Source organism: Eublepharis macularius, chromosome 17, assembly GCF_028583425.1.
Source record: "Eublepharis macularius isolate TG4126 chromosome 17, MPM_Emac_v1.0, whole genome shotgun sequence".
NCBI lineage: Eukaryota > Metazoa > Chordata > Lepidosauria > Squamata > Eublepharidae > Eublepharis > Eublepharis macularius.
In genome coordinates, this window is record NC_072806.1 from 11,663,581 (window position 1) to 11,689,029 (window position 25,449).

Consider the following 25,449-nt stretch of genomic DNA (forward strand, 5'->3'; position numbering starts at 1 on the left):
GCCACCTGTACCTCCACTGGCAGAAAATTCCACAATTTAATTACTTGTTGATAGGAGCTCCGTGGCGCAGAGTGGTAAGCTGCAGTACTGCAGCCCAAGCTCTGCTCACGACCTGAGTTCGATCCTGGCAGAAGCCGGGTTCAGGCAGCCGGCTCAAGGTTGACTCAGCCTTCCATCCTTCTGAGGTCGGTAAAATGAGTACCCAGTTTCCTGGGGGTAAAGTGTAGATGACTGGGAAAGGCAATGGCAAACCACCCCGTAAAAAGTCTGCCTAGAAAATGTCGCGATGCGACATCCCCCCATGGGTCCTTAATGACTCGGTGCTTGCACAGGGGACTACCTTGACCTACCTAATTACTTGTTGAGTAAAGAAATATTTCCGTTTGTCAGACCTCAGCCTATTGCCCATCAACTTCATTGGGTGCCACTGTGTTCTAGTGTTATGCTAGAGAGAGAAAATGCTCTCTTTATCCACCCACGTATCCACCCATCTTTGTTTTCTGACATATGTTCCTGGGAAAACTCTGTACCCGCCTGGTCCCAGTGTTTGTGCTTTAGGAAAACTTTAGAAAAACTTTCTTATCAATACTTGCTTGAGTTGTCATTCTTTGGAGTTCAGGTCCTCCTCCAGAATCCATAAAAGTTAAACCTCATAGCAGGGAGCAAATGTGCTTCCTCTCACATCTGCGCATGAATGCTAAGGCACCCCGCAGCGCACAACCGGCCATTCTACAGCACTGCAGATGCAAAGGTATGTTCTCAACCACCATCGCTAACAGATTGTAGGGCAATTATGCCTTCTCTAATATCTATCCCTCCGATGGAACGAAACCCCTCCTGGTTTTGAAATCGGTGCGAGATTGGTGATTGCAGAGCCACAAAGAGCGCATGCTGAAGCTAGAGTACAGCCTTCAAAGGTGTGCTCGATAGGGAAGAGATGCACACTGAGGCAGTGATCCTTAGAATGAGAATTGAGATGTTTTTATTTGTGAAATGAGAGAACATACGGATAGATATCTCTGACCCAGATGATAAAAAATGCATAGACAGAACTTTTGCCCATCAGCGCTTTGGAGGCAGCAGGCATGGCGATGGGGTGGGGCTAGCTTCCAACACTCTGAGGCTACCAACTTCCTCATTTAGCATCAGAATATTGCAAGCAGGAGCTTTATCTCCTTCACCAACGTGGCCTGAAGATTCCTTGCTAGTGTGAGCTGTTTTCAAGCTACCAGAGTCGGGCTGCCATCCCAAGAGGTAAGAAACACCAGCCTGCGGCAAGACCCCCGTCCATCAAAGCTTGAGATCTTGGAAAAGGCCCAGGTGCTGGAAAGACTGGGGAAATTGTGACACCCAGGACTCCGTTCCAGAAGGGCTGCTCTTGGGGCAATAGGGGAGCCAGGTGGTATAGTGGGTACAGCGATGGCCTAGAATAGGGGATAACAAGGTTCAGTACTTGCTCACCCTTAAATCTTACCAGATGGTCTTTACCAGTCGCTCTCTCTCTCATATCCACTTACCTTACAAAGCTGCTGTGAACGTGAGGGAAATAAATGGTGAGATAACTATGCAAAAGCTGAAAGAGGGGTGATGCCTCTCTGCATGGATTTTTAGAAAGCATCTTTTCTGGAGTTTGAGATGTGTAGTGGTTGGGCTCGGATCTAGGGGGCACAGGTTCAAATTGCTACCTGCTCAGAAATTCACTCGGTGACTTCAGCCTAACCTACCTCTCAAGGCCGTTGTGAGAATAAAATGGGGTGGGGGAGAGAATGATGTTGAAACTGATTTGGAGAGAATAACTGGCTATGAATATTGAAACAAATACGGTATCTTAAACGGACTTAAGTGCTAAACGAATAAAAATTCCTTGTAATAATTTTGCTCACTTACTCATTTATACCCAGCAGCGGCCTGCTGGATGGCTGGAATAAGATTGTAAATCAGCCCTCCCGACATGCCCCTCGGTTGAATCAGAAAGTCAGTGCAAGCTCATGTACAACTGTGCGTTCTTTCCCCAGTCAGGAACCAGCTTTACGCGTGCACATTCTCAACTGGGGGGAAGGTCTGTCTGCTTGCCTGCCTGCCTGTCTCTCTCTCCGATGAGTAAGCCCCATTGACCTAAGTACAATTCTGAGTTGACTCATTTAAGACCACTCTCTAAAACTCCTAGGAAGAGGTGGTACAGGGATCGTGTTCCTTCAATGGTTTCTTAGAAGAGGGAATTTTGACAAGGGCTGTTTTTTCTTACCATGGGTGTACAGGGCTGGTTTTTTTTTCTTATCTGGGTGTACAGATGGAAAGACAGATGGATGGATGGATGGATGGATGGATGGATGGATGGATGGATGGATGGATGGATGGATGGATGGATGGATGGATGGGTAGGTGGAGAGTGAGTGAGAGAGAGAGAGAGAGAGAGAGAGAGAGAGAGAGAGATCGGTGGGTGGAGAGTGAGGGAGAGAGAGAGAGATGGATGGATGGACAAATAAGAGAAAGAGAGAGAATTAAGCATCTCATATCTTGCTTTCTAACCATGGTGAGGGAGCTGCTTTAGAAAAAAGATGCATTCTCCATGCCTCTGTAGCACTGGGAAAGCTATTACTGTGTGGCCTGGCCCTGAAATATCTTGGTGATGCCCCCTCTTGTGTACATGCACTGTGCTTCTCTTCTCCTACTTTGCAGGACAAAAATGGGCTTCAACCTAAAGATGTTCCTCGGCTTGGGATTTGTCCTTTTCCTGCTTCTGGCAAGCTCATCCTCAGGAGCTGAGAGCTCACACTACTGCTATGGAATACCAGGCCTGCCTGGTGTACCAGGTGTTTCAGGGAAGGATGGCCGAGATGGCCAGAAAGGAGCCAAGGGAGAACCAGGTAACCAATCTCCTGGAAGCCTCTATGCCCCACCCCTACCATGTATGATATAGCCATATGTACCATCACAACAGGATTTGTTTTGTGTCTGCTTGGTTTTATCTATCATATGAGGGAATGCACAAGTGAACTGAAAGCGAACTCAGGTGCAGTGTCCTGTCTACAATACAGAATTTTGTTTTTAGAAAAGGAAGATTCCAAATGCATTAATTTCGATGTAAATAGTTCAGAACCCCAAAATCTGGGGAGAACTTCAGGTGGGGAGATTTTTGGAAGACTACAGATGTGTTACCTCTTTTCTGACCTGGACCAATGTTTTCTTGAACCCCACAGGCAAACCAGCTGTTCATGGAAGCCGAGGGCCCCCGGGGGAGCCGGGGGAGCCTGGGGCACCAGGCATCCCTGGGAAAAATGGGCCCAGAGGATCTGCAGGTACTCCAGGAGATCCTGGCCCAAAGGGGATGGTGGGTGAACTGGGGGAGACTGGCAGCTACAAGCGGAACCACCACTCTGCCTTCACAGTAATGCGCCAAACAAGCCAGTACCCCGACAAGAACACCCCCGTCATCTTCAACAAAGCCATCACTAACATCAACGGAGACTATGACACCAGCACCGGAAAGTTCACGTGCCGCATCCCCGGCCTCTACTACTTCACCTACCACACCTCCCAGACCGCCAACCTCTGCGTCAACATGTACCAGAACAGGGAGAAGGTGGCCAGTTTCTGTGACCACATGGCCAATACCAAGCAAGTCAGCTCTGGCGGCGTTCTCCTGCAGATGATGGCTGGGCACCAGGTGTGGCTGGCGGTCAATGACTACAATGGAATGGTGGGCATCGCTGGCTCCGACAGCATCTTCTCTGGCTTCTTGCTCTTCCCAGACTAGGTGCTCAGTGGGTAACCGGGCATCCCCTTTCTACAGCCCTCCGAGCTCTGATATCCTTGCATAGCACTCTGTCTCATTCCCAAAAAGATTTCTAGCTGTCACAAATCCTATCAATAAAATCGTTTTTGCTTTAGTAGTTATGCATTCACTTTGAAACACCTATAATTTCTCCCCTTTCCGCTGAAATGGAATAGACCTTTGCCAGTCCTGTTGCCCCAATTTGCAAGATAAGACCAACCATCATCAGGGGTCAGAAGACATCCAAATAGGGGCAGAGGCCAAAATCACCCCTTGTCTCCCCTCCCCTCGATCAGCTGCTAATCCGAGATTTGCTGGTCATAGGGATTTGAGTGGAGGAGACTGTCCTCAAGTCAAAGCTGACTTATGACAATCCCTGGTGGGGTTTTCATGGCAAGCGACTAACAGAGGTGGTTTGCCATTGCCTGCCTATGTGCCCCCCCTGCCTGTGCATCCTTCCTTTGCCCACATGCAACCTCTCCCACCACCTGCAGTCACAACTGTCCATATTGCCTGATGACCCTGGGTGGTGGGTGCAGCTAGGAGTGCCCCACCACAGCCTCAGGGAATGCTGATACTTTGTGTGCCACCCACATGCCCTTCTCCAGCAACACTAGGCAGTATATGCAGCTGGGAGAGAAGGTGACAAAGCTCTCACAAGCTGGCAGTGGAAGGGGGTGAGTGCCGGCAGCAGAGGGGATGTGTGAGTAGGGGCACTCTCCCACCGCACTCTGTGCTTTTGCCAGCCCTGGAAACTGAGACTTGCCTTCAGCGACTGAACTGTATTGTTGGGATTAGTAGCAGAACGTGATTAAGGCACAGCAGAAATAAGCAGAGCAGGCACTTGAGTGCTTTAGCTTCTGGGGGAAAAAAGAGTTTCCTACAGTTAATTGTAGGAATCAACTGGTGTTTCCTACACCAGTTCAGTGTAGTGGTTAAGAGCGATGGGATTCTAATCTGGAGAGCCAGATTTGGGCCCCTAAACCGGCCGAATTGGCCAGCACGAAGCCTGGGAGAGCCAGTTTGGTGTAGTGGTTAAGAGCAATGGGACTCTAATCTGGAGAACCGGGTTTGATTCCCCACTCCTCTGCTTGAAGCCACCTGGGTGACCTTGGGTCCGTCACAGCTCTCTCAGAGCTCTCTCAGCCCCACCCACCTCACAGGGTGATTGCTGTGGGAATAACAACATACTTTGTAAACCACTCTGAGTGGGTGTTAAGTTATCCTGAAGGACAGTATATAAATTGAATGTTGTTGTTGTTGTTATAAAGGTAAAAAGACGACATTGGGAAGAAAAGAAAGAATATCTAACTGAATTCCATCCTGTTTCTTTTGCCTCTCTGATGTCTACAGCTCCCTGGTCTAACTGCAACGCTGGACACTGGGCCCTGAATATATGCAGGAATGTTAATTGCACCCTAGTAAAACTGATCACCCAACAGGGAATCTTAGTTCTTAGAGTCAGCCCACCTGACTCTCGGCCATTTTGGGCCTGTTTCGTCCTGGAATGGGGCCGAAATGCCCCAGATTGGGCCTCTGACAGGTGGTGGAGCACTCTCCTGGTCAGCAGCAGCCTAATCCTGACCATTTAGGGCTTCTTTTTGGCCATTTTCAGCCCCTTTTTGCCATTTTGGGCCCAATTTTGGTCCTGAATGGCCAGGATTGGGTCCAAAACAGCCAGGATAGGTGATATCAGGGGGTGTGACATATGCAAATCAGTTATGCTAATGACACACTTCCGGTGATGGCAAGAGGCGTGGCATATGCTAATGAGTTGTGCTAATGAGTTCCTCCAGCTCTTTTTCTACGAAATGACCCCTGCCTATACTAAGGGTTCCCCCCACCCTCTTTTCAACATCTTTTGGCCACCTGGTTTCTTTGGGTTGAAATGCCCACCCACCCTTTCCCCTTGCAGACTGGAGATTTGATCTGGGGTCCTCTAGATCCTAAACGGACACTCTTAATTACTACACTATCCTTCCTCGTTCTTTAGTTAAGTATCAATCCATGTTGGACATTTGGAGAATCACAGTGGAGGCTCCTCTTGATTTCCAACATAGGCCCCAATTGCTCACATTTGCTACAAATACTTGGGTATAGCTTCACTTTAAACTCTCCTCCACCCAATTAGTTTATACTCTGATATACTATTTACACTGCACAATGATGAATCGATATACATGAAATCAAAACCATCAAGGGAATTTTGGTTCACACATGGAGCTGTCATATACCTAAGGTTGCCAGCCTCCAGGTGGTGACTGGAGATCTCCTGGAATTACAAGAGATCTCCAGGTGACAGAGATTAGTTCCAGTGGTGGACTCTATGGCATTATGCCATTCTGAGGCCCCTCCCCTCCCCAAACCCCACCCTCTTCAGGCTCCACCCCCAAATCTCCAGGAATTTCCCAACCTGGACCTGGCAACCCGACTTATACCAAATCTGACCATCGGTCCATCAAGATTAGTATTGTCTTCCAGTATTCCAGTCTACTCAGACTGGAAGCAGCTCTCCAGGGTCTCAAGTAGCCTCTAGGTGGTGGCTGGAGATCTCCCGGAATTTCAATGGATCTCAAGACAACTGAGATCGGTTCTCCTGGAGAAAATGCCTGCTTTGGAGAGTGGACTTTATGGCATGATATGATATCCCACTGAGGTCCCTCCCCAAACCCGACCCTCTCCAAGCTCCACTCCTCCCAAATCTCCAAGAATTTCTCACCCCAGAGTAGCAACCCTAGGTCGTTCTACCAGCTCCAGGGTGGGGAATTCCTAGAGATTTTTGGATGGAGGATGGGGTTTGGGGAGGGGCCTCAGAGGGCTATAATGCTACAAAGCCCACCCTCCAAAGCAGCCATTTTCTCCAGGGGAGAAATGTGGTCTGGAGATTAGTTATAATTCTGGGAGATCTCCAGCTGTTAGTTCCCTAGTGGAGGTGTGGGGTCCCCCACACCTAGCCTCTTCCCCCTGCTGCCTCTCATCTGGCCAGCAAGGTGGGGGGAGGCCCTGGGAGACGGGCCTGGAAGGTAAGAAACCTCTTGGGCCAGCACACAGAGGGTGCAGTCCCCATAGGTGCAATGATGTCATTGCACCTGCCAGGAGGGCACACTCACTTTGCAAACATTGGGGATCGCCAAGATAAGTGCATCCATCCTCCCACTAGGAGGTTAAGGGGACCTGGCAACCCTAGGCGATCCCCAGGCCCCATCTGGAGGTTGGCAAGCCTAGACAAAGGCACGAGGGCCTTTGACTTGGAGCCGCTGAGGTCACAGCATTATTGCCCAGAGAAGAAGGAGCAGGAACAGACCTGAGGTCTGGCAGGAAGCCACCCTTTGCAACTTCCGTCCCTGGCCTGATTCCACAAGCCAGGGGGGGCTCAGCATGGCCAGGAAAATGCTTGACCACAAGGCCAGGTTCCCCAAAATTGTTGCAGAAGCTGCAAAAAGCGTCCCCAGAAATATCCTCCAGTGGGCTCACCACTTCCCCGTGTTGCAGATGTGAAAGTGCTGCCGCAGCATGCAGGAAAGATGGGGGCAAAAAAGATGGGGACAACCAGGGCAAAAGGGAACTGCCGATTTCTCTTTTGCAACCAGCACCGAAGGTGGGGGCACTGTTTGATTCCTGGTGTGTGTGAATGTGTACGGACACATATGTGTCTCCCTTCCTGTTTGTGTTGAGGGAAGCTTCTTCAGTCAGGGCCGGAGGTTCAGCTTGACTTGCGATCTCGGCGGTGTTTCGGGAGGCTGCGAGGTAAGGCAGGATCTTTTTGTTTCCTAGACCAGGTGGGGTGGAGGCGGAATTGGCACTAGCCAATGCACCTTGGAGACAAAGGCCAGCCCTCCATTGGGTCAGAAAGCAGAATAATCAAGGATTTAGTGCCTGTTTTCTTTGAGAAAAGGCTAAAGAGTTTGGGGATTTGGGGTTTAGAAAGAGAAAAAAAGATAACTCACGGGAACATAATAGAGATTTTTAATCTTGTGAGCAATGTATGCAAATAGAGAGAGAAAACTTTTCCTCCATCTCCTCTAACACTAACAGAGCAATCCTAAGCAGAGTTACTCCATTCTAAGCCCATTGATTCCAATGGGTTTCGACTGGAGTAATTCTGTTTAGGATTGCACTGTAAATTACTTAATGTAATTCAAGAGTCTTGTTGTAACACCTTAAAGATAAACTAGATTTTATTCCAGCATCAGCTTTCATGGATCAGGGCCCACTTCATCAGATACAAAATAGTCAGGGGGGTGAATATAGGATAGATTTAAAAAAATCTTCACTCAAGGAACAGATAATGTGTGGAACTCACTGCTACAGGATGCGGAGACAGCCTCTGACTTAGGACTTTTGCAAATTTTAGGGAAGATAGGTCCATCAACAGCTATTAGCTGTGATGGACAAATGGAACCTCCATGCTCAGAGGCAGTATATCTCTAAATTCCAGTTGCTTGGCAGACAAGCACTAGGAGACAGCTGGTGCCTTTACATCCTGCTAGTGGACTTCCTGGAAACAGCATGGTGGACCTTTGACCCGACCCGGCAAATCTAATCTTTTGAGAAACCAAAAGATCTTCCCTCTAACATCGTCAAGAGTTCCAGTAATGCCACAGCAGCCAAAAAGAGTACTGAAGCCTCCAATAGAGATGGTGTTGTGCCTGTCTGGGAGTATCTAAGGCAGCCGATTAACCTTTACAAAAGGCCTTTTGGTGGGAAAAGGTATCAAGGTATAAGAGAAGGGGTTGCTGTATAGGGCTGTGCCCCCCACCCTAAAGCACTTTCCTGCCTGCACTGGTAGCCTTGTTGATACTTATGCAATATAAAAGGCACATTGCATTCCATAGTTGGGGGGGTTGCATTGGGGCCAGTATCAATGGGAGAGCTTTTGAGAGATTTCACTACTCCTGGCCATGGAAGCTCCATTTGGCCATCATTGCTCATAGCCATTGATGTCCTTCTCCTCCATCACTGAGCAAAGAACATATGAGCCAAGTGTTCCTACTGCTAGGGTTGCCAACTCCGGCTTCGGAAATTCCTGGAGATTTGGGAGGGGTGTGCCTGGAAAGGGCAAAGTTTGAGGAGGGAGCTCTGAAGTGAAGTGATCCCATGAAGCCCGCCCTCTGAAACTGCTATTTCCTCGAGGGGACCTGATCGCTGCAGTCTGGGGATTAGTTGGAGAATTCCAGGCCTTTCCTTAAGATTGGCATCCCTCCCCAGTTCTGCTCCAAATTTGTGGGTACCTCCCACTGATAGATCATCGATCCTATTGGGGGACCTCTCTTCAATCACTTTATCTAATTCCCTATTTTAAGCCATTTTAAACTAGCAGCCACCACTAGATCATGTGGCAGTGAGTTCCATAAGTTGATAATGTGTGGTATGAAAAAGTGACTCTGTTTATCTGTCCTGGACCTACTGTCCATCAACTTGGTTGGGTGTCTCTGAGTTCCCTATATTTATTCAGATATTTATTCCACACTTTTCTCTCCAAAGTGACCTATGACATTCCTTCCCCTTCCTCATAACCAGCCTGTGCAGTAGGTTTTGTTAAGCTGAGAAGGAATGGCTAGCCCCAAATCAACCGGCAAGCGTCCATGGCAAAGTGGGAATTCAAATGCCAGTTCTTCAAATCCTAGTCTAACACTCTCATCACTGTATGACATCGGATATTTGGTTTTACAACAGGAGAAAAAGTTCTCTCCACTTTTTCCACACCATGTGTCATTTTATAAACCTCTGTCATGCCTAACTTCTAGTATAGAGCAGCAATCCCTGATGTGGTGCCACTGTGGTGCCCACCACGCACTTCCTGGTGCCCACTTGCTTCTTCCCCGAAGCAAAGAGTCACTCCTGGCTTTCCTCCACCTGACTAGAGCAGCAAGTCTCCTCAGGATTCCAAGAGGCATCACCTTTGTGCAGGGCTTTTTTCTGGGGAAAGAGGTGGTGGAACTCAGTGGGTTGCCCTTGGAGAAAATGGTCACATGGCTGGTGTCCCCGCCCCCTGATCTCTAGACAGAGGGGAGTTTAGATTGCCCTCCGTGCCACTGAGCAGCACAGAGGGCAATCTCAACTCCCCTCTGTCTGGAGATCAGGGGGCGGGGCCACCAGCCATGTGACCATTTTCAAGAGGTTCCGGAACTCTGTTCCACCGCGTTCCAGCTGAAAAAAAGCCCTGCCTTTGTGCCTGTGAAACAGCCTCTATTCAAAAATACCTGCCTCTATCATAGGAGGATGCCGGAGCTGACCAATGTTTTGTTTATTTTATTTATTAGTTTTATTTACATCATTTATATCCCACCTTTCTCACTGAGACTCAAGTGAGATTATACAGTATGAGGTTAATACAATCAGTATCAAGTACATTTCAATACAATACCATAAGGTAAACAGATACAAGTTTAAAAGACATAGCACTAGCAAGGATCCAAGACAGAGTAGAAAAAATACTGGAGCAAAACATAATCAGTTCTAGGACTAAAATTAGACAACATGGAGTGCTGGTGGTACATAGGAGTACATATTTAAAGCAGCAGATAATATGGAAGGCAAAAATAGTGATGAAGTCTATGATCCCCAACTTGTTAGTGAAGCATCTGAGACCCCCATCCCTACAATTTGTGATTGATCTGTCCTCATGGTAGCCATTTTATAATTTTATATCTGGTTCCACCTAAAGATGCCAGGCCACTGCCTGGCAACCCTGAGAGGATTTGGGGGTATGGATGGGCATACTGGCAACGCACTGGCACGCAGCATCACTTCCGGTGGAAAAAAGCAGATGTGACATCATGACACTTGGAGTGACGTTCTAGGATTTGCCAAAACTCTATGGTTAAACCATCTATTTGGTCCAATTCTACAGTGCTGCCCCTGACATCATGACATCACTTCTGGTTTTCTGCTGGAAGTGACGTTACACTCACACCATTTCTTCCTACTTCTCTTCTACAAGTATTTGAGGGGGTGGGGATTGCCAGAGAGCAAGACTCGTCATTCATAGTCCCACTTCCTGTGGCAACCATTTTGTGGTGACACCCACAATCCTTTCTCAAAATTCCACAAGCTCAGCGAACTTAGGGACCCCTGATTGGGGGTCCTCTTTGCTGACGGTGAAAGAAAAAGTTTATGGTTCCATCTACTGACGATGCTAACTAAGCACACCAGGAAGGGGAGTTCTGCGGCTGATGCAGATGGATTGAGGCACAGCTGAAGGAGGAGGGAGATTTTCTGGGTATTGGTTAACAAGCTGCAAAGCCCTCTGATAGGAGAGGAGGAACAGAGCACAGAGGACTGAAGAAGGTTCTTTGGGTTGGGTCTACAACACATTGCAGTTTTTGTGGGAGGCAAAGAGTCCTTTTCTTCTTCTGCAAGTATTTCCTGCTTCCCAGTGACCTTCTCTTCTCCTCTCTCTTTTCCCTTCCAGGATGCTGAGCACCAAAGAGGTTGTCTGTCTGGTGCTGGTGTGCCTTCCCGCCCCCTGGCTGGCTAGTGCCAGCAGTTGCCAGGGGCCTGCTCTCATTCCAGGGATCCCTGGCAGGCCAGGAGCCCCAGGTTCCAACGGCCAAGATGGAGTAGATGGACCCAAGGGTGCACGAGGTGAGGAGGGAATAGGGGCACCAACCAACGTTATTTGGAGGCTGTCTACATTTAGCCACCGTAACTAATGCCCATTGATGGACCTCTACTCTGTAAATGTGTCTAATCCCCCTTTTCACACCCTTTAAATTCATGTTCATGGCTAGATCAAGTGGCAGTAAATCCCCCACGCTAATTATACTTGGCAGAAAGCTTGAGCCTCATAGGTTGTCTAAGGCAGCCATGATGGACGCAAAATTTGAACCAGAGCCTTCCAATAACACAAAACAACAACTGTGCTTATATACCGCTCTTCTAAACAGACTAGTGCTCCACCCAAAGTGGTGAACAAGTTAGTGTTATTATTATCACCACAATCCAGCGGGGGAGCTGGGGCTGAGAGGAGCGCCTCACCCAAGGCCACCTGCTGAGATTGTGGCAGAAGTGGGATTTGAACCAGCAGAGGGATGAATCACAGCCCAACCACTTAACCACAATGCTACAGCAGCTCTTATAGTGTATTATTACTCCCACAATATGGCTGGGGAGCTGGGGCTGAGAGGAGTGGCTTACTCAAGGCCACTTGAAGAGGTCAGGGCAGTAGTGGGATTTGAACTAGCAGAGTGCCGATTCGCAGCCCAACCACCTGTCCACTATGCTGACACTAATATATTTCCTTGGAATGGTTCTGTTTTGACATGGGCAAGGACCATGTTCTGAGTGCTGGACAAGATGGACCATTGGTCTGATTGGCCTGGGCTCTTCTTATTTCTTACTTAAGCTGCCATTTCTAGTTCTGTGTCCAAACAATTGTCTCGGTGATAATTCCAGACAAGGAAGCCCAGCTGAGACCAGACCTGACCAACAGAGCAGGCTGCAGTTTTGAGGTATCCTGGGCATGTAGTCCCTTTAAGCATGGACGTACACATACATTCGTGGAGGGGCCATGGCTCAGTTGGTAGAACTTCTGCTTTACATGCAGAAACTCCCCAAGGTCGATCTGTAGGATCTTGTTATAAAGATCAGATAGGAAGTGATATGAAAGATCTGAGACCCTGGGGAGCTGCTGCCACTCGGAGTAGACAATATTGACTTCAGTAGACCAAAGGACTGACTCAGTTTCAAGCAGCCTCGTGCATTCACGAAATGGGAGATTGCCCCAGAAGATCCTGCGACCTCACATGGGCTTCTGGGGAGATCTCCCATTCTCGCTGGGAGCAGATGATCTGAGAGTCTGTGGTTGGGTGTGGATCTTCTGGTGGGGCTGTGAACCTCAGCAGATGCTCCTCCATGCCAACCCTTCATGCCACCCATGCCGATCATGCCGTCCCTTCCTTCGCCTCTTTCCATTCTTCGCTATCTTCCTTCTTGCCTCTCTTAGGTCCTCCTGGACAGTCGGATGATGCCAGAGATGTTGGGGAGAAAGGAGACCCCGGGGAGGACGGCTACCCAGGGAAAGTTGGTCCCAAAGGCCCAGCAGGGTCCAAAGGCCCTCCTGGCCCCCCCGGCCCCCGTGGTCCCAAAGGAGAATCTGGAGACTACAAGACCACTCTCAAATCGGCCTTCTCAGCAGCCAGGGGGGTTTCCATGTTGCCCCGGCGTGGGCAGCCCGTCCGATTTGACCGCGTCCTCATCAACATCAACCGTCACTACGAGAACCGCTATGGCCGCTTCACCTGTGAGATGCCAGGGCTTTATTACTTCACCTACCACGTCACTTCCAGGGGTAACCTCTGCATCCATATCAAAAAAGGACAGGGCAGCCGAGGGGAGAAGGTGGTCGGGTTCTGTGACTACGTTCACAACACTTTCCAAGTCACCACAGGGGGCGTGGTACTCCGCATGGCAGTGGGCGAGTCTGTCTGGCTGGAGCCGACAGAGAAGAACTCGCTGATCGGGGGGACGGAGGGAGCCGACAGTATCTTCTCAGGGTTCCTGCTCTTCCCCGATGTCTGAGAGAATCCCAGACCACGCATGCCGCTGGCTTTTAGCCAGACTCTGCAGCTGACCTGCTTTTGTCTCCTGGAAGATGCCACTCAGCTCTAGAACTCAGGGTCCAACTCCTGTTCATCCCCACATGCTTTCAACCATCGCTCTCGCCCTGTTCAAAATAAATACATGTATGCTTTGAAGAACAAATTGGTCTTTTCTCACCCATTTGTATCCAGTTCTGGGTGATCACATTGATCAGGGCTCATTTCGAGGGGGAACGTGTAGGAACGCAGTTCCGGCAGTTCCCCAAAGAGGTCACATGTCAGGTGGCCCTGACCACCTGACTCTCGACCATGTTGGGCCAGTTTCGTCCTGGATTGGGCCTCTGACGGGTGGTGGAGCACTCTCCTGTTTAGCAGCGGCCTGATCCTGACCATTTCGGGCCCCTTTTTGGCCATTTTCAGCCCCTTTTTGCCATTTTGGGCCCAATTTAGGCCCTGAATGGCCAGGATTGGGTCCAAAGCAGCCAGGATAGGTGATGTCAGGGGGTGTGGCACATGCAAATCAGTTATGCGAATGCCACACTTCTGGTGATGTCAAGGGGTGTGGCATATGCTAATGAGTTATGCTAATGAGTTGTGCTAATGAGTTCCTTCAGCTCTTTTTCTATGAAATGACCCCTGACATTGATTAACAGCCACTCTGATTCAGCCTCACAACAATCCTGTGAGGTGGGTTCAGTCCAAACAATAGGCCTGGTCCATGTTTATTTATTGAACTGGGGACAGGGGATTTGAACTCAGGCCTCTCTAACCGCTGTGCTGCCCTGTCTCCCAGCAGAAGAAGTAGGCAGGAAATGGTAATTGTGCATCATCTTTGCCAGGGCTAACTCCAGGTTTGGGGAAACCCTAGACTTGATTTCCTCTGATTTTCCCCCATTGCCATGTGTGGCCGCCCCACCAGAGTCTTCTAGAGAAAGCACCAAAGTATAACTCTTGCATGCATTTTTTAAGCTCATGAGCAGCAGTAAAAGCAGTGGAAAAAAGTTGCATTTTTGCTTCCTTCAGGTAACTCTCCAGGTATGAAAAAGCTCTGGAGAGTCACCCTCCATTCCAGGTGGTAGCAGATTGGCCAAGTATCCCTGCTCAGCAATACACCTTTACCAAGCCATGGGCTATAACTGATGCCTCACCATGCTTACCCTGCGAACTGTGATATCTGAGGTTTTCAAACCTATGCCTTGGCTATGCCTATGAAATCTTTGGACAGAGGATGCAATTTATGAACCAATGAAAGAATGAATGAAAGAATGACAAATGAACGAATGAACAAATGAACAAACGAATGAACAAATGAAAGAATGAATGAACAAATGAACCAACGAACAAATGAACGAATGAAGGAACAAATGAATGAACGAATGAATGAATGAGCAATGGCAGGTTTAGAGGCATTTCAGCTCTGCGGAATTCTTTGGGCAGAATGGGATGCAAAAATAAATTACAGTACCAGAGAGAGAAAGGCAAGGGCTAGGGAGTGTCAGTCTGGTGTCTGAAATCCAGGCGAGCTGTCGTGTATTTTTAAACTTGCAACATGTTGCACGTTAAGGAATTTGCTATTTCTTTAAAGTTATAGTTTGCTTCATTGGGTCACAAAAGCCACACACACAAACTCGCATGACAAAATAAAAATTTCTCAGAGTCATTACATCCCGCTCCTACACGCACACCTTTCGATAACTGTGTTATTCTGAACAGATAAGCAGGGATAGATTGGGAACTTATAGCCCGGGAATAAGCCAAGCAGAGTGGTCCCCTGAAGGTCTACAAGTCCAAAACTCCAGGAATTTCCCAGTCAGGAGTTGGCAACACTACATTGAGTGATCCTCAATGAGAATTATGAGACATTATCATAAAGACGGTGTCTGAGCTTTGCACAGATTTTATTTCAGGGCTTATACTAAGAGACTCCTAATGGAACTGCCTCTTAACTGACTTCTTTCCCTTTCTCAAGTAAGTAATACTGCCATTGACCACAAGGAGACAGCAGACACCCAGAAATTGTTGAGTTTACCTACAAAAGAGACTGGGGGAAACGCAGCTTCTTTTCATAAGCCTTTTCCATACAGCCATGGTAGAAGAAGCTTCATTCTTGCATCTTGGGGAGGAGAACAGCTACAGTCACAGGACAGCCTACACCTTGCGAGGATATTCTAGGCTTGTTCCTTGAGTTTTCAAATTATATATATATATATGAGTTTTCAAACAATCATGCCGCTGGTCATTTATTTATGTAAAAGGTTTGGATTCCACATTCTAAATTAAAAAAAAACCTTTTCAAAGCAGCTCACAACAGCTGTGAAAACTAATCAAACACGGGGGCTGAAAATAAAAGCCTGTTAAAAAAAGGTTCTCAAATAAATAACGCAACCAGGAATCAAAGCAGCAATAAGAAAGAGGAGAAAATAGGCAGTGCATGAACAATGGCAGATAAACAAGCTTAGGAGGAGCGAATGTTCCCAATTTCCTTTCTCTGTCTGTTCATTTCTATTTTTGTCGATGGCTCTCTGTTTATAGAGTGGACATTAATTATATGTAGGGCGCTGATTTATTGATAGCAAATAGAATTGAAAATGGTGTGAATTTCGCATGGGGGGTGGGATGGTGCGAGGAAACAGGACATAATGTGAAAATAAGGGATCACAGGTTCGAGTCACGCAAGGGAGAAGCAAAATCGAACTGGGGGGTTGCAGGCTGAAACAGCAGGGATGAGAACTTCAAAGTCATCCATCAAACCAGTGGAGATCAAACAGGGAAATGTTACGGCTGCTCAGCACGGAGAAGAACACGGCGGAGCAGGTAGCAGATCTGGATATGCTGCAGTTTCTAACTGCCAGTCTCTCTGGAGCAAGGTAAGCCATTTGTGTGCCATTAAACTGAAGAGTTCCTTCATACTGGTTTTCTCATGCAAACGTCTTCCCCCAGTCTACAAGTTTCTGTGATTATAGAAAGTGGAGAAGAGAGCAGTAGTAGAAGAGCAAGATCCAGGTCCACTAGTACCTTAAAGACTAACTAGATTTCCAGGGTATGAGCTTTCGAGAGTCAAGGGTTCTCTTCATCAAAAGGAAAGATATGTTGATAGTGTGCATAATGACACTTCTTGGTGATTCTCTAGCCTGCCTCTCTATGGTTTTTACCATAGAGACTGGAGGAAATTCCTAGAGACTCGCTATATTAAGATAGGAAAAGGGGGTAGGGGCTCCAAGAAGGTAAACAGGAGACCCGTGCATGGCACTAATAGGAGAAGCAGAATACTGAAAATAAGCCTCTTTGTGTTGGAGAGGATTCCTTTTTGAGCAGAGGCAGGGCTCTTCTTGCCATGTGACTGTGATGTCGTGTTACTTCCTGTCACATCTTTGCAATTCAGTGGGTCCCAAGCTACTGATGGGTGGGGTGGCTAAAGGTGGTTCCCTACTCTGGAACCTTTGAACAACACCATACCTACTGATTCTTTTTTAAACTGTGTTGAGCCATAGATTTAAGATGAAGAGGTTCTATAGCACAAAATCTGCCTCAGAGAAGGGAGCTGAGCCCTCCAGTTTTCCTCCTACGTTAGAAGAAACATTATGAAGACAACAGAAGATGAGAAGTTAAGGCAGAACAGGCACCTCAGCTTCCTCCACCAGGGTCCCCTGCATTGTAAAAAGCAGACCTCCACTCTTTTTAATGAACAGACCCATGAACAACTCACCAGACATCATTATTTTATTTTATTTAACAAAATATCCTGCCTATCTTCTCTCACAAAGGCCACCAAGGAGGCTAACAAATGAAAACATGCATAATAAAATCACATTTTAAAAGCATTAAAACCTACCCAAACCAACAGCATCATTAAAACAATTAAAAGCAGAGCTTAAGAACATACCACTCCTGTGGAGAACTTTCCTTTCCCTGCTGTGCTTAACACTTGGTGTTAAGCACGGCGCCATTTGCTGTCACCTCCGTTTTCACAGGGCTACGATTCTTCGACAGAAGTGAGTTTACTGCAGAACTGTCAAATTCAGATGGGTCTCGGAATCGGATTCCCCACGCAACAGATGCACAGAAGATCAGTTCTGCTTGACTTCAGCCCCAATTAGGCTAACATTAGGCGAAAAAAAACAGAGGAAAGCCAGCGTTCTTCCCACGGCTCCGCAAAGTTATCTGTTTTTCAAAAACAGGCGGTGTAAAATATGATGGCAAAATAATAATAATAATAACATTCGATTTATATACCGCCCTTCAGGACAACTTAATGCCCACTCAGAGCGGTTTACAAAGTGTTATTATTACCCCACAACAATCACCCTGTGAGGTGGGTGGGGCTAAGAGAGCTCAAGAGAACTGTGACTCGCCCAAGGTCACCCAGCTGGCTTTGTGGAGGAGTGGGGAATCAAACCCAGCTCTCCAGATTAGAGTCCCGTGCTCTTAACTCTTTGTGTTAGAGTCCCGTGCTCTTAACCACTACACCAAACTGGACTTCCAAATTACCCAGTCTTGTTTCTGAAGAAGAAACACTGCATTAGGGATCCTCCAATATGCCGTTTTTTAAAACACCAGGGATGCTTAATCTCTTTTATTGTACCTCCCTTTTCTCCCCAATGAGCAATCCAAGCAGCTTACACTGTCATTCTCCCTTTCGCCATTTATCCTCACAACAACCCTGCAGGGTAGGCTAGGCAGAGAGTCTGTGACTAGTCCAAGGTCACCCAAAGAGCTTCCATGGCAGAGAGGAGATTTGAACCCGAGTCTGCCCAAATCCTAGTCCAGCACTCTATCCGCATCACCATGCTGGCTGTCAATTGGCCCTCTTTTCAGATGGTAAATGGTGGTAACCCCACAAAAGACCTGAACAAACGTTTGCTTCCTGCAACCGAGGTTAACTCTTGATAGCTTCTCACTGCTGCTCTGGGATATCCAGGGCTGAGCCAACAGCACCCCCAATGGTGAAGATGAGTTACTACAAGGCAGGGGCCCAGACATCCTACCAGGATGCTCTTCCAATCACGGAAGGTGCTAAAACAGCCACTTAGCCCAAAAAGTCTTTGGTAGCCACCTCCATTGGGTGGATACCATTTCAGGCCACTGTATATATTTTTATGACCCTGGTTGATATGGTTCATGAAAAGTGGACAGGATTCATTTCCAAGCCGCACAGAAGGAGCGGAACGGTAACAGTTCAAATGGTTCCCCCAAGCTTGTTCCCATAATAGCAACTATGGTTTGTTTTTACACGTCAGCCAGGCCTAAGATTGAAGCTGGCTACTGAGGGGTTAATTCCTGGGCTAACACTCTCTCACACACAAATACGCCAGTCCTCTTCCTTACAAAAAGCAGGCTTTGTGAGGGTTTCCCCCCCCCTCTTTCTCTCTTTCTTTCTGGGAACCAGCAAGACGGTGTTCCAGATATTAAATTACTCATAAAATATTTGCCCTGTCCCCCCAGCCGTTCAGCATCCCTTGCCAGCCACTGCCAGCCCGCATCTGTGTGTCACCTCCTGCCCTAAGGTCAACCTTGCCAACTGAAAGCAACGTCTTAGAAAGAAAACCGGATTTCAGCCAAAACCAGCTTCACGTGGGGGCATTCTGGGGAAAGAGAAAAGCCAGGCTGGGAAATTCTCCAGCAGAGCCATCCTCAACGCCTGCTCCCTCACTCTTTCACCCTTCCACATTGGCCACGTCAAGCCCCCTTGGTTTATTGTGAGTGTGTGTGCGTGTTGTGGAGTGTGGTAACAAGGAATGCTTCACCTGCTGAAGCGTCTCTGCTCTGACTAGTGCTTTGCACATTGTCGTCTTGTTTGCTGGCCAAAGCGTTCGCCCCCCAGAGTTGACGTAGAGCCCGTCAGTCCAGTTGCCATCTGTGACCTAGAATCCACCAAGGGTGGGCCGGGGTTGGCTGCTGTCCCTGGGTTGAGGTTACCATGGGGACGGCTGGGGAGCAGCACGCCTAGCCTGTGTTCAGCTCCAGGCATCCTTACCCAGAATGCCTTGCTGTCAGCACCAGCTCCTTCTGCTCCGTTTCTCTCCGGGCCTCCCGTAAAGCCTTCCGTCCAAACTGACAGTCGCTTTTTGTCCCTGCAGGAAGGGCTGGCCCTCATGTCTTCTCCCCTTGGTCCCACTGCCTTTCTGAATCCACAAAGGGGGGAAAGGGGGACTGTAATATTGGTGGAGGGGGTCCTTTCCATCTTATTTGGCAATCATCTGCCACCGTTGATATCACGATATACAAAACAGCACTCAGTTTATAAAATGAGACGTGCCGGGCCTTCGGAAATCATCCAGATCTTATTCAGTGGCCTGAAATTTCTGAACGGGGCTGTTGCATGCAGAAGGTCCCAGGTTCAAATCTTGGCAAGTAAAAAGGGTCGGGCAGGAGGTGGTGTGAAAGCCCTGAGACTAGAGTTGCCAAACCCAGGTGGCGGCTGGAGATCTCCTGGAATTACAACTGATCTTCAGGCGACAGAGCTCAGTTCTCCTGGAGAAAATGGCTGCTTTGGAGGGTGGACTCTATGCCATTAAACACAGTTGTAGCCCTACCTCTCCACAAACCCCACTCTCCCTTGGCGTACTGGGTTCAACATATCTGCAAGACCACCTCTCGCCAAATATTCCCCGGAGGTGCTCCATTTGGTTGATAAATATCTACTGGTGATCCCTGGCCCCAAGGATATTCTCTTGGCCTCAACCAGGGCCAGGGCCTTTTCAGCTCTGGCACCGGCCTGGTGGAACTCTCTCTCTCTCTGTTGAGACATGGGCTCTGTGGGACTTGCTACAGTTCAGCCGGGCTTGTAAGAAAGAGATGTTCCGCCAGGCCTATGGTTGTGGTTGAGGAGTAGGTGAACTATCTGGCCAGGCTTCCTGGGGTAGCCTCTTTTGGCCCACCCTGCTTTGCCGACTGATCGGGGCAACCTGCTGTGTTGCACCCCACGGTATTTGCGTGATTGGATATATTGTCTGAGGAATTATGAATGCTGCATCTTTGGTGATTTGGTTTTAAACTACGTTGTATTGAAATTGTTTACATTATATTCATATTCATCGTATGTTTTAAGCCTTATTTGATTCTTGTGTTACAGATCCGTGTTGTTGTGAGCTGCCCTAAGCCTGCTTGCAGGGCGGGCGGGCTGTAAGACCAAGAGGCTAAACTAAACAAGGCAGGATTGCACCTTCCTTTGACATAACTTGTGAAAAAGGCTAATATATGGTAGCTTCGTGCCACTCCCCAGTGTGTTATGCGAAGCTTTAATCTTGTGTTGTTAAGTTGCAAATGAAAATGGGTGTTTCCAGTTCTCTGTGTCTTGTCCTCAGCAGTGTACCACCTGTTCCTAAGTGGTGACAGATCACAGCCATTTGAGCTGCCACCAGAAGATGTCTCTTTGTTCTCCTAAAACCCTCTTCTTAGCAGTAAGAGAGCTATTTTAATGAACTAAGGTGTCAAATAAGGAGGCGTCTGAAATTCTCCTCCCCGTTTCTCCACAGATCTCCAGTTGTCTGATCTTGCTTCCAAAGCAAAACCTACACATTAGGAATCTTCCATTCTTCCTTTCTTATTTTTCCTTTCCATTTTCCCCCTCGCAGAGCAACATCCATGTGCAGTTTGCCCCAACTTCCATTTCCTAAAGTTCGCAAGTGTCTTTCCCCCCCTCTATGTGATCAGCACACACATGTTCATCGAGAAAGCACTGCAACACACCCAACAACAACAACACAATATTGATACGATGGTATGTGCAGCTGTGTCTGAATTTGTTTTTTGTGGCATTTTGCCAGTGTGGAAGGGCCAATGAATACCAATAAAACACGGCATAGAAAAACTCTCAATGTGTTCACACGTATGAATGTATTAAGATTTGCTTTTTGCTTACAAAGTCCAATTAGATGGGAATTTGCAATCAAAGCGGAGTTTGGACTGCTCAGTAAATTGGATTTCATTCCAAGGGACTTCCCATGTGGACTCCTCCAAATTCGAGACGGGATCTTGGTGCTTAAGGCTTGTTTGATAAGCACCAGGAATGCTTCTGAAAGATGGGAAAGCAAGGAAGGAAAGGATACCCCACCCACGCATTCCCCCACTCATATTTGAAAATTCCCATGCTAGAGGCAAAGGCGTAAATTCAGGCACAAAAAATTCAAAACATTTTTCCCCCAAGTAGAAAACACAGTAATAAGAGCAAGATAGTACACACGATAAACAATGGAATAAACCGAAATCCTGTTCCCTTTGTTGAAGTGCCTTCCTGAGAGCCCGTTTTTTCCCCAAGATTTGAAGCGGCATACATATGCTCCACTCTCATTGTTTACCAAGAATAATCCCAATTTCCCTGTCCTAATTCCTAGATTGTTCTCTTTTTTTGGATTGGGGGGAAGCCTTGAAAATTTTCTCCCTGATCTCGTCAGATCTCAGAAGCTAAGCAGGGTCGGCCTTGGTTAGTAATCGGATGGGAGATCTCCAATGAAGACCAAGGTTGCAGAAGCAGGCAATAGCAAACCACTTCTGTTAGTCTCTTGCCTTGAAATCTCCACCAGGGGTCGCCATGAGTCAGCTATGACTTGAGGACAGGATTTCCTTTTCACTAGCCTAGCCATGCTGTTTAACCAAGCCTCTCGCTAGGATCTCTAGAAGTTAAATCAACAGAATGGATGCCTCCCCTTCCCAGTGTGCCTACGTGTCAAGGTGCATGTGCAAATGTGAAAGTGTCATGACTCATGAACCACAGTGCCTGCGTTCTGGTGAACATCATGTCGGCTCTCAGTGGGGTATAATGCCATAGAATTCTCAAGGGGAACTGGTCTCTGTTTTTGGAGATCTGTTGTGATTCTGGGAGATTTCAAGGTCTCACCTGGAGGTTGGTACTTCTATGTGAGACCTAGGGCTGCCGTCCCCTGGTAGGGACAGTGTATCCACCACTCCCAGGCTTTACCCACTGCCACCACTCACCTGGCCAGTGGCGGGGAGGCCTCGGGAAACAGGCCAAGGAGGCAAAAATAAACACTCATAACTGTATGTATTCTGCTGCTGTTTTAAGTTTGTAGGCATATGAATTCATTTGGTGCCTCCTGGTTCCATTCTACTTCTTTACCGTATCTTAAAGGGGTATAGGACTCAACCAGAAATTAATCACAGGTGTATCTCATGCTTCTTTGATATGCATGGTCAAAAATCTGTGTATGTGTCTGGGGCCATCCTGAGTTAGGTACCTGCCCACAGTTTTGGGAGGGCATAGTGACTTATATTGTAACATATAATGGCCTTTATGCTCAGATAGGAGGGCTGTACTGTAGGGATTTGGTCTCAAAGAGATACTTCACTAACGATTTAGAGACCACAGACTTCACCACTGTGTTGCCTTATGTCCCATCTGTTGCTTTCAGTATGTGCTCCTATGTACTACCTGTTGCTTTAAGTGTGATCCTACTGGGCAGTTCTGTGTTGTCTAATGTCAGTCCTGGAATTGCTTAGGCTCCGTTTCAGCATTTCTTCAACTCTGTATTGGATCTTTTGCTAATGTGATTATGTCTATGTAAACTTGCATTTATTTACCCTATGGCCTTGTTTATTGAAATGTTCTTGATATTTCACTAAGCTCACACTATGTAATCCGTCTTGAGTCTCAGTGAGAAAGGCGGACTATAAATAAATAAGTATGTAAATAAATAAATAAATAAAATCCTCCTGAGCTAGAATACAGCAGGCGTGCCCCCCCTGGGCACAACCATGTCACATCCTCAAGTGACGTCATTGCGCCTGGCATAGGGTTGCCAGCTCCAAGCTCCAAGTTGGGAAATCCCTGGAGATCTGGGGGTGAAACCTGGAGAAACCTAGAGAAAGTGAGGTTTGGGGAGGGAAGGGACCTTGGCATGGCGAAATTCCATAGAGTCCATCCCCCAAAGTAGCCATTTTCTCCAGGTGAACTGATCTCTGTGGCCTGGAGACCAGCTGTAATTCCAGGAGATCTCCAGCCACTACCTGGAGGCTGGCAACCCTAGCCTGGCAGCAGGCATGGCCTTCACAGTGGCCAAAATCGGCCCTTGCGAAGAGCCAGAGTATGCAAGAAGAGTATGCAGGAGCGCATGCAAGAAGAAACCGTAAGTGCCAGCCCTCCCACTCCTGCCTGGAGAGTAAGGGGACCTGGTAACCCTAGCTTTCCTGGAATTATAACTATCTGCAAGTTACAGAGATCAGTTTTCCTGGAGAAAATGACAGCTTTGGAGGATAAACTCTACCGAATACCAGAGGCACTAGGAGAAATTCCTCTCTGAATTCCTCCTTCCCGGTAGGGTTACCAACCTCCATCTGGTGGACGGAAATCTCCCAGAATCACAACTGATCTCCAGGCTGCAGAGATCAGTTCTCCTGGAGAAAATGGATGCTTTGGAGGGAGTTGTAGCATAGTGGTTAAGCGGTTGGGCTGCGAATCAGCACTTTGCTGGTTCAAATCCCACGACTGCCATGAATTCAGCAGGTGGCCTTGGGTGAGCCACTCCTCTAGGCCCCAGAGCCCCAGCTGTATTATGGGGATAATAATATCACTGACTTTGTTCACTGCTCTGTGCTGGGCACTGTCTAAAAGGGCAGTATATATGGGCAGGTATCATCACTGTCCCTGGAGAGGAGCCAGTTTGGTGTAGTGGTTAAGAGCACAGGACTCTAATCTGGAGAGCCGGGTTTGATTCCCCACTCCTCTGCTGGAAGCCAGCGGGTGACCTTGGGCTAGTCACAGCTCTCTGGAGCTCTCTCAGCCCCACCCACCTCACAGGGTGTTTTGTTGCGGGGATAATAATGACATACTTTGTAAACCGCTCTGCATGGGCATTCAGTTGTCCTGAAGGGCGGTATATAAATCGAATGTTGTTCTTATCATCATCATCATCATCATCATCATGTTGTTGTTGTTGTTATAACCCACTGAGTTCCCTCCCCTCCACCAACCCCCCCCGTCTCCAGGCCCCACCCCCCCAAATCTCCAGGAATTTCTCAGGCTGGAGCTAGCAACCTTACTTCGCGCCCTACCCCAAAGTGATAAAGACCTCTTCTTCATGCCCCCTCCCAACCTCTTCCTGTGGCCCTTGCAAGGGTGGGATGCCCAGCCATCAGCCAAGGAGGGACTCAGGGTTCAGTGAGCATTGAAATGCAACTGAAACCTTTTCATTTCCCATCAGCAGCCTCACTCGGCCTCTCTGCCGCTCTCCCAGGCGCGCCTAGTTGCCTCTGCTTTCTCAAAGGGGTGAGAGAGAGAGTCCGTCATGGCCGGTCCCTCGCCTCGCCTGGCCATCTCAGCTCCCTTAAACAAGCTGAACAAACACGGCCTTTATTGAAGCATTCTTTTCTTCTCGAGTGGCAGACGGGAGAGTGAAAACGCGAGCCTTCGGCAGCGTCCCACGGCAGCCGAGAGCCGCACAAAGGCCCAGCGCAATGAAAGGCCTGGAGCAAATCCTCTTAGGGCCTGACTGTACGTGTATTCTTATCACAGCCCATCTGCTGGGAGAGACTCACAAGCGAGGAGGGGAGAGCAGCGACGCTTCCCCCCTCCCCGCCTCACCCACTAAAACAAGCACAGGGCATTCAAGGAATTAAAAAATGGCCTGAGCAAGAGAAAAGGGCCGTGCCACGTCACCCTGCTGATCGTGGGGGTAAATGCAGTTCTCACAGAGGGAGAGGTGGGGTGTTGGGACCAACGTATCCATATTCTGGTGGGAAAACCAGCTATGGCGTAGGTCACATGGAGGGGAGGGAAGGGGGAGGGGAAGGGCTGGGACAGGTCCGGGAGGGGGGTGTAAATTGCTTTTCCCTGCTTTCTGAGTGTAAAAAGTGAAGGCCTCTTCACACCTCAAGGCCCTGCTGCTTGTGCCGAGCCAGAATGCTCCAAGCGCTCTCAATGAGCAGCCGCGCATTTTCCGCAGGCAGTGCCATGGCATGCCGCTTCACAACTGCAGTTAACATTTGGCCACCGATCCGTTGCATGTGCGTGAAACTCTCCCGCAATATTCAGCCTTTGCTAATGTCGGTCTTACCTTCAAGGAAAGAGATAAGGCTAGGAAACAATGCTAGGAAAAGTGGACGGTAGAAGGAAAAGTGGAAGACTTAAAATGAGATGGCTTGACTCAATAAAAGAAGCCATGTCCTCCAGTTTGCAAG

The 25,449-nt window shown here is 48.1% G+C and overlaps 2 protein-coding genes across 2 annotated transcripts; both read left to right on the forward strand.

The window, feature by feature from the left end:
• The first annotated feature begins 1,130 nt into the window (after positions 1–1,130).
• C1QC (complement C1q C chain) lies at positions 1,131–3,890 on the forward strand. Its single transcript, XM_055001449.1, has 3 exons — positions 1,131–1,254; positions 2,680–2,867; positions 3,201–3,890. Exons 2-3 carry the CDS (start codon positions 2,687–2,689, stop codon positions 3,755–3,757), a joined length of 738 nt encoding a protein of 245 aa, XP_054857424.1. The 5' UTR covers positions 1,131–1,254; positions 2,680–2,686; the 3' UTR covers positions 3,758–3,890.
• A 3,483-nt stretch (positions 3,891–7,373) lies between these two features.
• Positions 7,374–13,480, forward strand: C1QB (complement C1q B chain). Its single transcript, XM_055001481.1, has 3 exons — positions 7,374–7,522; positions 11,190–11,362; positions 12,723–13,480. Exons 2-3 carry the CDS (start codon positions 11,191–11,193, stop codon positions 13,295–13,297), a joined length of 747 nt encoding a protein of 248 aa, XP_054857456.1. The 5' UTR covers positions 7,374–7,522; position 11,190; the 3' UTR covers positions 13,298–13,480.
• The last annotated feature ends 11,969 nt before the right edge of the window (positions 13,481–25,449 follow it).